At 35.2% G+C, this 12,927-nt stretch overlaps 1 protein-coding gene across 1 annotated transcript in view; it reads right to left on the reverse strand.

The window, feature by feature from the left end:
* Positions 1–12,566, reverse strand: part of LOC101634294 (histone-arginine methyltransferase CARM1-like) — a gene marked incomplete at its 5' end in the record, with an annotated part of 146,709 nt that extends 134,143 nt beyond the window's left edge. The window contains one exon of the mRNA XM_004678001.1: positions 12,428–12,566. Coding sequence (XP_004678058.1) covers positions 12,428–12,566 — 139 coding nt within the window. The remainder of the gene's footprint in view (positions 1–12,427) is intronic.
* Between the last annotated feature and the right edge of the window lie 361 nt (positions 12,567–12,927).

A 12,927-nucleotide genomic window follows, 5' to 3' on the forward strand; every position in this document is an offset into this window, starting at 1 on the left:
TATAACTAAATGTAAAAGATGGGTGAAGAAAAGAAAAAGAAACAACAATGAATGATTGTTGAATTAAAAATGTGAAAATTAAGGGTTTGTCGCTTTTATCAATCCTGGCTAGCTACTATTAATCAGTAATGACAGATATTGCTTTTAGGCCTAGAAAGAATAATCTCCTTGTTTTGTTGGGAAGAAGATTCTAGCAGCCATAGAATTTTTTCTTCCTTGCCATCAACACAACTACTCTTTAGTTTCTTCTCTTAGCCACCTCTAGTTGAGTTGGTCTCTCCACCTGAAAGACTAACCTAGAAGAGGGTCTGAGTTAGAATGGATGCTTGTTAGAAAGAACAGGTATTTTCTTTCCAGCACATGTAATATAATGGTGATCTTACTCTCTCCTTGTGATCTGCCTTGTTCTTTTCATGATTTGCTCTAAACGCTGGTAAATTAATAAAATTTCCAGGAAAGGCTAAGTCTTGGTTTGCCAAGGAATGCAGACCTTACTTAATTTAAAAATGCAGGGCTGACCCTCCCTGGTGGTGCAGAGAGTTAAAGCACAGCACTGAGAGGCTATGCTTTGATCCCTGCCTGCCCCAGAGGTGACCCACATGGTGGCAGACCTCTCCTGACCTGCCCGCTGCTCCCCTCAGCAGTGTACTTTGTCTATCTGCCTGTTCTGCTCCCTGCTCTGTCTGGTGAATCCTCTCACCGTCCCACGCCTCTGGCCTATACCCCAGTTCTGTACGCATAAATAAATAAATCTTTAAAAAAAAATGCAGGTCTGTAATGTATAGTTGCACAGAATGTACTTACACAGCTCTAGGACAATACTACTTATCAAAATCATTCTATATTTATTTATTTATTATATGTATATTTAAATATATTTTAAATATAAGAATTATTTTAATTTTTAACAAGTAGAAATGGCAATAAATTTTATTTTTCTCTAATAAATCAGTTTATTGTAACTGAGAAAGAACAATTGTCTTAAGGAAAAGCTTTTTCTTCTTTTTGCTTTCTCTAACATGAACAAAGTACAACATGGACTATGGTGATCCTGAAACATACTCAATGAACACATACATTAGTCCTTGGTTTTTCCTCCACACTACACCCCAGAAAGGGTTTTCTCATTTATCTGGGTGAGAGGGAATAATGTAAATATGTAGTGCATCTTTAAAAAGTAATGGGGACATTAAGAAATTGGAGTAGTGTACCGACATACTAAATTAAAAATAACATTACCCAGCAGACTAAATGTAATATGTCACCTGATAAAGCCATCCCTCTGGTCATCAACATGCAAACTGGTTCTTGGTTAAGTTAGTGATAAGGACACAATCATTGTGCTTAACCCTATTCTTCTTCCATATTTCCAGCAGTCAGAACCCATAAAACCTCAAGAATTACAAAATACTGGTGCTCAAACAGGGGCAATTTAAATTTCACCCAAGGAATATTTGGCAATATACAGAGACATTTGGCAGTCAAGCCTGGGGTGGGGAAGGTATTATTAACATTTAGTGAGCAGAGGCCAGAAACACTAACAAGCATCCTACAATGCAGATAATAGCCTTTTATGACAAAGAATTATTTGTCCTAAAGTGTCAACAGTTTCATTGTCAAAAAAAAACTGGCCTAAGTAGTTGTATGAGAATTAAAAATATAGGAAAAAAAAAAAGGAGAGAAAGAAAACTCTGAAGTTTCATGGGAAGAAAATCCTTAAATCCTGAGCACTATCTGTATGTGTGGATGATAGAAATAAAAAAGGATTAGCCAATTTCTGGATCAAACACAAAAGAAAAGGGGTGACCAAAGACCTACAGCAACTAGTTGTTCCAACTCCTTATTTTGAGACTCATGGAAATAACACTTTGGTCCTCTCTTGTCTACACATTTGTGTAATGTGCAATCTTGTATAGACAGCAGGAATTATTATTTTGTGTGTATTTTGTTAGCACATGAAGCATTGCAGAAGGTGTTCTGATATCTTGAATTCTTTCCTCAGAGAAATCTTTTATCCATGTTGTTCTTGCTGCTGAATATACTCTATAATGCTATTTTTTTTTATTAAGAGCTACGTACAGGCCTAGATATACTGTGCTATTCGAGAGCTGGTCTGAACATATACCTCCTATAAGTTCAATTGAGAAATTATTTTTGAAATGCAAACTACCAGGAGATTTTAAATTTTAAATCCATTCTGATAAAGAATTGCCATGAATTAATCTGTAGATCTGGTGGCCCTGTAAAATGAATAAACCAATGGATTGCCTGTACAATTAATTCTTTATAAAAAGAGTTCCCTTGCCTGAGATCACACAGCTTCTACCTATATAGTCTATGGCTCCATTAAAATACACTAGAAATCTCCTAAGGGGCAACGAACCAAACTGAGGCTGGAGCCCCACTCAGTATGGTGGGGAATCACAGGGCACTTTTCCCCAAAAAAGAAAGTAGGATGGTTATTTGTCTGGTAGCAAAGTGCTCAAAACCAGAAAGCCAGTGAAAGGAATTATGCCCCTATATTAACAGTGCATATAAATGGCTGAGAATTTTAAACCCAAATACTTCGTAACAAAATGATAGATGCTATAAATAATGCCTTCTATTTAAAAAATTTAACTTAACAATATGTCTGTTATTTTCATAAATATGTACAGAACTAGTTTTTAAACAGCAGTATGGGATTCCATATCATCAACTATCTATGGGCATTCTGATTTTTAGTATTGTGTTATTACAGTTAATATAAATATTTTCCTAAATTTTATTTCTTCCATTTATGAGTTTGTAGGTTAAAGTCCTATAAGTAAGATCAAAAGACAGGGATATTTTAATTTTGAAGTAAACTGCCCTTTGTTGAGCCTGTCACAATTTATTCCATAGGGAGATATAAAATATCTGTTTTCGGATATCCTCACCAACATATTGTATTAACAATCTTTTATAAATACATTTAAGTATTTTAAAAATATATAAAAATTTTCTTCTGTCTTAATCTACTATATTACTTAAGTTCCTTTGACACTCCTAGGAGAGCTAAGACATTTGAAAATTCTTAAAGAAGAATAGGTGGTGGAGGTGAGCAATTGTCCTATATTCAAAACCTATGCTTTGTCCATGAACTATTAGTCAAATGCAATAAAATACATATTATAAAGATTTTTAGGAACTACTGCTCAATCAACCTGGCTTCATGCCATGCTATTATAATTGGAAGAGAACATTTCAATGCAACTCCAAAATTCTTGATCAATACACTTCAGATAGCCAGCCACAGCAACTCATAGGTAAATGAGATTTTGCTCTTAGGGAAATGCTTGTAGCTTCTGATAACCCAACTGTTAATTTGTGCACTTCTCCATCTATAATTCTTAAATATTTATTATGAAGATTTTCAAATGTATATAAAGTACATAAATATATAGATTTTAATCATCAAGATTCAAAATTTACAGATTGTCAATTTTAATTTATTTCTACTGCTAAGTATTTTTTGGTTTCTTGGCTAGACATTTAAAGTAAATTCCAGACATAATGTCACTCCATCCATAAATATTTCAGTGGTATGCAGATATTTTGTGCACATGTTCGCAGGAAACACGGACCAGAGAATATGGTTATGATAATAAATACTGGAAGCAGGGAAGCATGGAGTGGTGATATTCCAGCTGGGGTTAAGTGAAGTATGAGTTTCCTCATGAGAGAAAATATTTGAAAAGCAGCTCCAAGAAATGTGGAGTTTTTCACTTTTTTGCTTCCTTGAGTCAGTATCTAAAGGCTAATCTTACATATATTCATTAGAATAACAATTTCATATAACAAAGAGGCATAAACAACTAAACAACTATAACATACACAAGTAGAGGTAGAGTTGGCAATTCTAGCTCTCCTCTCTAAAAAGTTGATGGAACAAGTAGCCCAAGAATCATTAAGGACAATTCAATTTGACCTAGCTTATTCTTTTTCTTTTTTTAAACATGTTTTTTTTAAAGATGTATTTATTTGTGCATACAGAACTGGGGTAAAGGCCAGAGACTCAGGGGTGGCGAAAGACTTCACCAGAGACAGAGTGGGGAGCAGAACAGGCAGATCCACTTAGTACACTGCTGAAGGGAGCAGCGGGTGGTCAGGAGAGGTCTGCCTCGCCATGTGGTCACCTCCGGGGCAGGCAGGAATCGAACTCATGCAAGTTTCAGCTTCTCCGTGCAGTGCTTTAACCCGCTGCGCCACCAGGGAGGGCCACCTAGCTTATTCTTAAAAAAATACTCCACCCATGTCCTTTACAAGTATACATGGAGCATTCACCAAAACAGATCATCAAAACACTCCCAACAAATTTCAAATCCCTGATAACATATAAGCTACCATATTTATAAGAAAATAATTAGGTTATAAAAAGTGGGAAATGAAAGGCAACTACCAGATAGCTTCAATAATTTATGAAATATAAATAACCAAAGAAAACAAACTAGCAAAACACAACAAAAATCATTCTTAGAGTCTGAAAAATATAGATGTAATCAGAGGGAAGTGAGGCAGAGAGGGAAATAAGAGGAGACATAGAATATAAAGGTTAAGGGTAGAAGGACTAAAAGTTTGGATATTTGTGAGATTACAAAATGCCTTCACACAATGTACTTATTAACTTATCAGTCACATCTAACATGCAAAGCATAGTAACTTTATAGGAGCAACTGAAAAGTATCTTGCTCTGGTAAAAAGTTAACATTACCAACTAGAGGTAGCTAGAGTCCCACTGTGAGATTCCAGAAGGACACAATGTCAATTAAATTCCTAGCTGACAGTGGGTGCATAACCTCAATCTTTCCATGAGAAAACATCAGAAAAATACAAATTGGGCAATATCCTATAACTATTTGTTATTCACCACATATCTCAATGATATGAAAGAAATGAAAAGGCTGAGTGTCTGTTTCAAATTAAAGAAGCCTAAAGAGACACAGCAACTAAATGTGACAAATGACCCCAGACCAGACACAGCACTAGAGAGACACAAAAAAAAAATCTGTAGAAGACATTTTTGAAACAATTTATGATTCTGGGCTATAAACTCTAGACAACTATAAATATTGTATAGATGTTCAATTACTCATTAAGGGAAGTCCTCTAGGGTTATACAAGGATATTCTTGTTTCTAGGCTGGTACTAGTGAAAGACTAAAGAGTAAATTACTCAAATCATTCAGATAAAATGTGGTTGTATACATGTACACACATATAGAGAAATCAATTATGACAAACATATATTAATAAATCTGTTTGAAGGTTTCAAGAAATTCTTAGTTATACTTAATGGAAATAATCTGCTAGTTAGATTTTTTCCAAAATATAAAAGGATGGAGAAACTTTTCTTTGATTTAAAAATTCCAAGAAATAAATTCCATCAGTGTCTTTATTTTCTTTTCTTAATTAGTGAAAGGTTGAAAAGTTGACTTGCAATGTTTGTGACATCATTCCAATTAAAGATGTGAGTTTTAGAGATTAAATGTCAACCAATGAAAAGTAAAGAGACAGTTTGAAAACTGCTGAAAGACTGTGGGTCTTGCATTACCTTTTGCCATCAGGGCAATTTTCTTTTTATCTATGAGTCTTTGCTTTAAAATGGGAATAAACAGAAATATGATACCGACCTTACAAGCCTGCTACAAAATTACAATCATAGAAGGTATAAATACATACTTTCAAAGTATAAAAGCTTTACATAATATTCAGATATCAGGCCTCTGCTTCAAGCTCTTTGAAGCTGCCATCTTCCATAGTGCCACTCTCATTTGGATGGCCTCTAACATCTAACCTGGTCTAACCTTTTGTTCTCTGACCTTGCAATTCTCCTTTATCTCACTCTAGGCTCTCTGGTTTCAGTACCATACTTAAAACATTCTGCCCCAGGGTTTTTGCAGTTCTGTTCTGTAGACAATGAGTTCCTTCCCTCCTTCAGGGCAGTTTTTCATTTAAATGTCATGTTATCAGTGAGACTCTCCCCAAATTACCTGCAAACAATAAATAATTAATCCCCAGCCTCATGTCCTGTTTCATTTTTCTTTTCAGTATTAATCACACATAAGCTACTATTTATTTATTTATTTAGTGTCCATGTTTCTGCCTTAAAATGTCAGCTGTGTACTTGGATGGGCTCCTATTTATTCAGTACGATATTTTGAGCACATAAATTCACACTTGGCACACAATAGACTCTCAATAAATATTTATTAAGTAAATGAATGGATGAACAAATAGGAAGTAAACCTTATACATTATCTGGTGTATACACAGCCAGTGAATCATAGATAATACTCTTAAGTCTGTTTAAAGAGTTTTTTTCTTTGTTAATATACATCATTATTAAATATTCTCACTGATTCTAAAAACAATGAATTAAAGCACATCAACAAAAAGAAAGATAAAAATTATGACCATATCAAAACATGCAGATAAAATATTTGATAAGAACTTATATCCACTTGTGATGAATATCCTTCAAAAACTTGGGATAAATGGAATTAATATTAACAAAATAAAAGCCGTATATGACAAACACTATTCTCAAAGGTGACAAATTCAAAGTTTTTCCCCTAAGGTTGTCTACTCTCACCACAGCTATTTAACATAGTAATGGAAGTCCTACCTAGAAGAGTTGGTCAAGAGAAGGATATAAAAGGAATCCACCTTGGAAAGAAGTAGTAAGCTATAATTATTTGCTGATGATATGATAAGATACTTAGAGAACCCTAAAAACTCCATGAAAAAACTAAACGCCAGTTCAGCAAAGTGACTGATTACAAAAGCAATACCTAGAAATCAGTTTCCTTTCTACATATGAACGAGACCTAGAGGAAGAAAGAAAATGATGACATAACCACACCAAAAAGGAAAAATTTAAATACCTAGGAATAAACTTAACAAAGGAAGTGAAAAACCTGTACAAAGCAAGCTATAAGATATCGTTTAGAGAAATAGATGATACAAATAAAAGGAAAGACATTCCCTGCTCATGGACTGGAAGAGTCATCATAGTCAAAATTGCTCTCCTACCCAAAGTATTCTATAGTCACTGAAATCCCTAGAGAAAGTCAATGGTATTCTTTAAAAAAATAGAACTTTACTGAAATTTATATGGGATTACCAAAGATACTCAATAACCAAAGCAATCCTGACAAAAAGAGGAAAAAATGGCAATATCACACTCAAGACTTCAAGTTATACTTTATTATAAAGCTATCACAAATAAATTAGCACAGCACTGAACAAAAACAGACACAGAACAACAGAACAGAAATGAGACTCTATTAATAAGCCCACACCTACATGAACATTTATATGACAAAGGAGCCAAGAACTTACATGGAATTATCCTCAAATAGATGATGGGAAATTGAGACAGCCAGATGCAAAAGAGTGAAATGTACACTATACACAAAATAAACTCAAAATAAGGTAGAACATATCAATGTAAGATCTAAAACTATAAAATACATTGATGAAAATATACACAAAACACTTCATGACTTTATGAAGCTTTAATCATATCTTCACTATTCATCTCTAACAGCAATGAAGATAAAAGAGATATAAGGCACTGGAATTACATCAAACTAAAAAGCTGAAGCTTTTTAATTTAAAGAAACAGTAAAGAAGACAAAAGACACCCTACTGAATGAGAGAAAATATTTGCAGACCATATATAGCTGACAAAAGGCTGATAACAAATATCTACCAAAAAAACTCCACAAGAAGAAAATAAATAACTCAATCCCAAAAAGTGGGCCAAAAAGCTAAATAAGCATTTCTCCACATCAGACATGCAGATGGCCAACAGGCACATTAAAAAATATTCATCAGCACTTATCATTTGGGAAATACAAATCAAAACCACAATGAGATACTACCTTACTCCTGTGAAAATGGCCTATCTCAAAAAGGCCAAAAACAGTAAGCGCTGGTGTGGGTGTAGAAAAAAAGGAAAGCCTCTTTACACTGTTGGTGGGAATGTAGACTGGTCCAGTCCCAGTGGAAAACAATGTGGGGGTTTCTCAAAGATTTAAAATGGACCTAACACATGGCTCAGCAATTCCACTCATAAGTATCTACCTGAAAGACACAAAAACACTTTTTCAAAGGGAAACTTGCACTCCCAGCTTTATTGCAGCACTATTTATAAAGGTCAAACTATGGACAAAGCTAACTGCCTCAAAACAGATGAGCAGATCAAGAAGATGTGATACATCTACACAGTGAAATACTACTCTGCAATCAAAAAGTTAAACTCATGCTGTGTGTAGCAATATGAAGGAGCTAGAAGGGATTATGATCAATGAAATAAATAAGAAGGAGACAGACAAACACCGGATGTTTCACATATATGGGGAATATAGAGATACCAGACAATGGATCCTATAAAGCCAAACTCATAAAAATAACTTTTGATGGTGATATTTGTTTTAGGGGGGATGCTATGAGGGGAAATCCTAACGTTACCTGAATTAAAAACTTAACTTTAAAACCTTGAAAGCTGACTAAAGAGCTGCAGCATTCAGAGGGGAGAGAACACAAAGTGAGGAGGGAGCATGATGGATTACGGTGGTAGTCTATGGGTGCCCTGGTAGTGAGAGCACACTGATAAATCACTGGAAGGGGGAGATCCTATACTTCCAGATACAAACAACTAATGACACCAATTCTTAGGAAAAAAGCAAAATGCAATGAATTAAGTGCATGATTTCACAGTGGTCTTTGAGATTACCAGAGATGATGTGGCATGTGTCCAAACAGGGCTGAAGGTTTCTAAGGGCTGGAAGTCACTAAGTCACAAGTGAAGAATGAAAAGAGAGAGGGTAGAAATGTTCTTCATAAAGATATATTTGGATATTTGAACATTTCTTTTCTAATGATGCCACCTAATTATCAGAGTTGACAGAGGTCAACTCCCCAATAAGGAGGGACTTCCTTCTTACCCACATGACAGTTAACTGGTTGTTCCCTTACACACACACACACACACGCACACACACACACACACACACGTGTATATATACACACATGTATATACATACATACATACATACATATGTGTGTATATGTATATATACACACATATATTAAATTGTAAGAATATATATATATATATATATTCTTACAATTTAATTGCCACATGCTCTTACTCCAGGAAAGCACAACTCATCTCAAAAATTCCGTAATTGTATCTGATGGGCAGTGACACCAGGAGACAGCTTTCTGTCAACACCACAGTCGACAAATGGCAATCAGGATCCCACTGCCACCTGGGATCAGGGCCATCTGGGACCCTGCGCCACAGCTAGCTTGTTCCTCATTTTCCACCACATTCCTGCAGCTGTGGACTGTGGGTCTTCACATCACAGTCTGTTCTAATAGATACAGAACCAGGGATCAGCTGCATGGTTTGATCTGTTTCCAGGGCTAGGAAAATCATAAAGGCAACCAGCTCCCCAGGGATATTCAGTGATTTTAAAAACTATTATTAAAGTAAGGAAAAACATCAATTTGCAAATATCTGCATTTATAATCTGTTTGGTTCTGGAATTCACTCTTAGTAGAAATCAAGAGACACATGAACTCCAGAGCAGAAATGTGTCATGAGGCATCCTTGAGAAAACCCTCGTGTAAATTTGAAACTGCTGGTATAGATGATTTTACACATCATATGAGACTAGTAGATTATAGCCGGTGTTCTAAAGCACGGTAAGACATGGTCTTTGTGCTTATTCCTGAAATAGATTACATATTAAACCAATTAAGATGCCAGAAATACTTTTACTAAGGATTTCTTATTTAGAAATTTTCCTTCTTGCTTTTTAGATTGGTATAAACAGATTAAGGAGAACATTATTCATTTGTATTCTGAACTAGGCGAAAACAAATTGAATCCAGATTTCATTACTGAGCCCTAAATTCTGTTTTAGGGAATGTAATGAAAGGGGCCACTAAACTCTCCCTCCTTGTCAGGAAAGTCATCAGATATTATGCACAGAGGTGTCAGGGGAGCACCAGGGTCACAGATTCATGTCAGTGGCCATCCAGGAGTCTCCAAGAGCCTCCCCTTCAGGTGGAGCACTGGAAGCAGTACAGGATTACTTGGAAACTACTTAGTCACTAAATGTGAAGGGCTAAAATGATTTCTCTGGACTATTTGTAAAGTACTGAAATCTCAAAAGTTTCATTTCACTGCAATTTTAATTTCATCCAGAAAATGACAACAGCCCTATTTTTGAAGATCCCTAAAACAGAAAGCTCAGACTTCACTACCAATTCTGAAGGGTACCCTACACTGAAACATAGAAAGGATGTTATGGAATATTCTTTCTATGATTTCATTGAGGATTAAGTGTTCAAAGTTTAAACAACTTAGAAGAAAAGTAGGCTATTCAATCTTTTTACTGTACCATTGCTCCTTGTTCTTTTATTGACTTAATCCTTCCTTAAAACTAAATATGGGTCATCAGGAAGGATGGATAGTGGTGTAGGAAAATTATATGAAGTCAGGTATATTTGGATTTGCGTTCTTGGTCAATTAATTATTAGTCAATATCTTGAGGAAGTGAATGATTTTCCTGGAATTGAACTTTCTTCATTAATAAGATGATCTGATTAAGTTCTCCCTCAAGTTGATGGTGTGCATATTAAACAAGGTGATAAGTTAAATGTTTTAGTATAAAAAAGCAAAAAATAACTGTGAATAGCCTCATTATGTCCCATTACATAGCCAAAAAAAAAAAAAAAAACTCCAGATTTTAAAGCTTTACGTTCCTAAAAGCCATAACCTACAAAGCACATTCATCACATTAACCTGATTCTTATTATCAAAAATAGGAACTTCTGTTTATTTTAAAAGTAACTCAACTTTTCCAACCATCTGATCCAGTGATTCCACTCCTAGGAGTCTACCCAAAGGATACAAAAACCCACACTCTTGTGTTTACTGAGACACTATTTACCATAGCTAAGCCATGACAACAACCTAAATGGACCCAAACAGATGACGGCATCAAGAAGATGTGGTGTATATACACAATGGAATACTACTCAGAGATCAACAAAGATAAAATTCATGCCATTCTCAGCAATATGGACAGAATTGGGAGGGATTATGCTCAGTAAAATAGGACAGAAGGAAAAAGAAAAATATCAGATGCTTTTCACTTACAGGATACTGGGGAACCAAACAAAGGGTCAGGAAAAAACACAAAACTTGCAAACTACCATATAGCTGAGGCACACAGCAGGATGGTAAGAGACCAGTGCCAAAAGGGAGGGAAGAAAACAACCATTACAGTGATGGATCACGGGAGCTGTGATGGTAGGAAAACTATAGGGAAGAGAGCAAATAATGTACAAAAATGAACAATGTAGGAAAATAAATAAACAAAAAAAAATGTAAATGACCCAGCTTTCCACAACTATCCAGATGGGTCCATTTGCCACTGTTTTGGACATAAGGCAATCAACAAAAAAGAGTGAATGATAAAATGGGCTTGTACTAATTTTAAGACTTATGCTCAGTACATGATATCTTTATGGAAATGAATGAAAAGATACAAATTAGGAGATAAGAGGTATAAATTTTATACCTGATACAGATCTAATAGCTTCAATATAAAAAAAACAACGCTGTAGGTAACAAAGCTATATATAAACAATTAGTAATAGACAAGTAAGTTGAATTCATAAGAATATGAAATAAGTACTTACCATCATAAGGCATCATGAAAATATAAGGTAAAATCATGAGGTACAATTACATACCCTCCATAACAAAAATAAAATAGAAAAAAAGTAAAAAGACCAACGGGTCAGATGTTAGATAAAAATATGGGGCAATTAGAATTCTCGTATTATTATGGGATGTAAAGTGTTTGAATTTTTTTTGAAAAACATATGGCTATTTCTTATAAAAACAAGTATGTGCTTGCTCTATGAACCAGAAAACCTACAGAGCCAAAAAAGATGAGGGAGAGGCAGGGGTCTATGTATACAAAATAGTTGTAGACTCTAGGAATGCTCAATAAATGATTCAAGGATAAAATAGTACTGAACAATGGAATCTGAAATGGAAAATCACATTTTTGTAAACAACCTCATTTTCAAAAAGAATAAAAAACCAGCGGTGAAGATCTGCAGAATCCTTTGGTATCTCTCCTATGGCCTTGGATGATCAAAAGAGAGACTAAGGGAAAAAAAATGTTCTTACTATCTAAAAAGACTGACTGTTCTCTAGATATTGGCATCTAGTAAGTACCAGAAGTGATTTAAACCAGTCACTGACAACTGATCAGTAAATGTGCTGTTGAAAATCAACCAAATGAAAACAGTGAAAATCAATCAGGAAATTGATCTTTGGAAATGACAAGGGTCAGGACAGGCACCAAACTTACCAGCATGAGACTCAAACTTCAGCAAAGCACTACTGTATCCCAGAGTAATCAAGATGGACTCCTTCCCCACACGGCAACATTCAGTGTCTCTGCTGAGTAAGCATTTAAAGACACAGACACCATCAGCTGCAAAGGTGAAAAGAAAAAATTAGGAAAACCAATCTTAAGCATTGTAAAAATGTCTATCAATGGCAATTCTCTCATATTTTCAGGGTTGCCCATTTTTCTTTTACCTATCTTCTTTAATACAAAGCCTCCAAGGACATACATGAACATGAAGATTGGAGATAAAATAAAGCTAACCAAGTCAAATACCAGGTAGTTACCCACATGTGAGTTAACACAGGACTTAAAACTGAATTTTGGGACCCTCCCTGGTGGAACAATGGGTTACAGCGCAGCACTGCAAAGCTAGCTGCAGCTGCTTCAGCACAAATTTTCAATCCCAGGCCAAGGAGCTGACCCACATGGGGCAGCAGACCTCTCCTGTCTCTCCCACT

The sequence above is a fragment of the Condylura cristata genome, unplaced genomic scaffold, assembly GCF_000260355.1.
Source record: "Condylura cristata isolate star-nosed mole 26May11 unplaced genomic scaffold, ConCri1.0 scaffold00006, whole genome shotgun sequence".
In the NCBI taxonomy this organism is placed as follows: domain Eukaryota; kingdom Metazoa; phylum Chordata; class Mammalia; order Eulipotyphla; family Talpidae; genus Condylura; species Condylura cristata.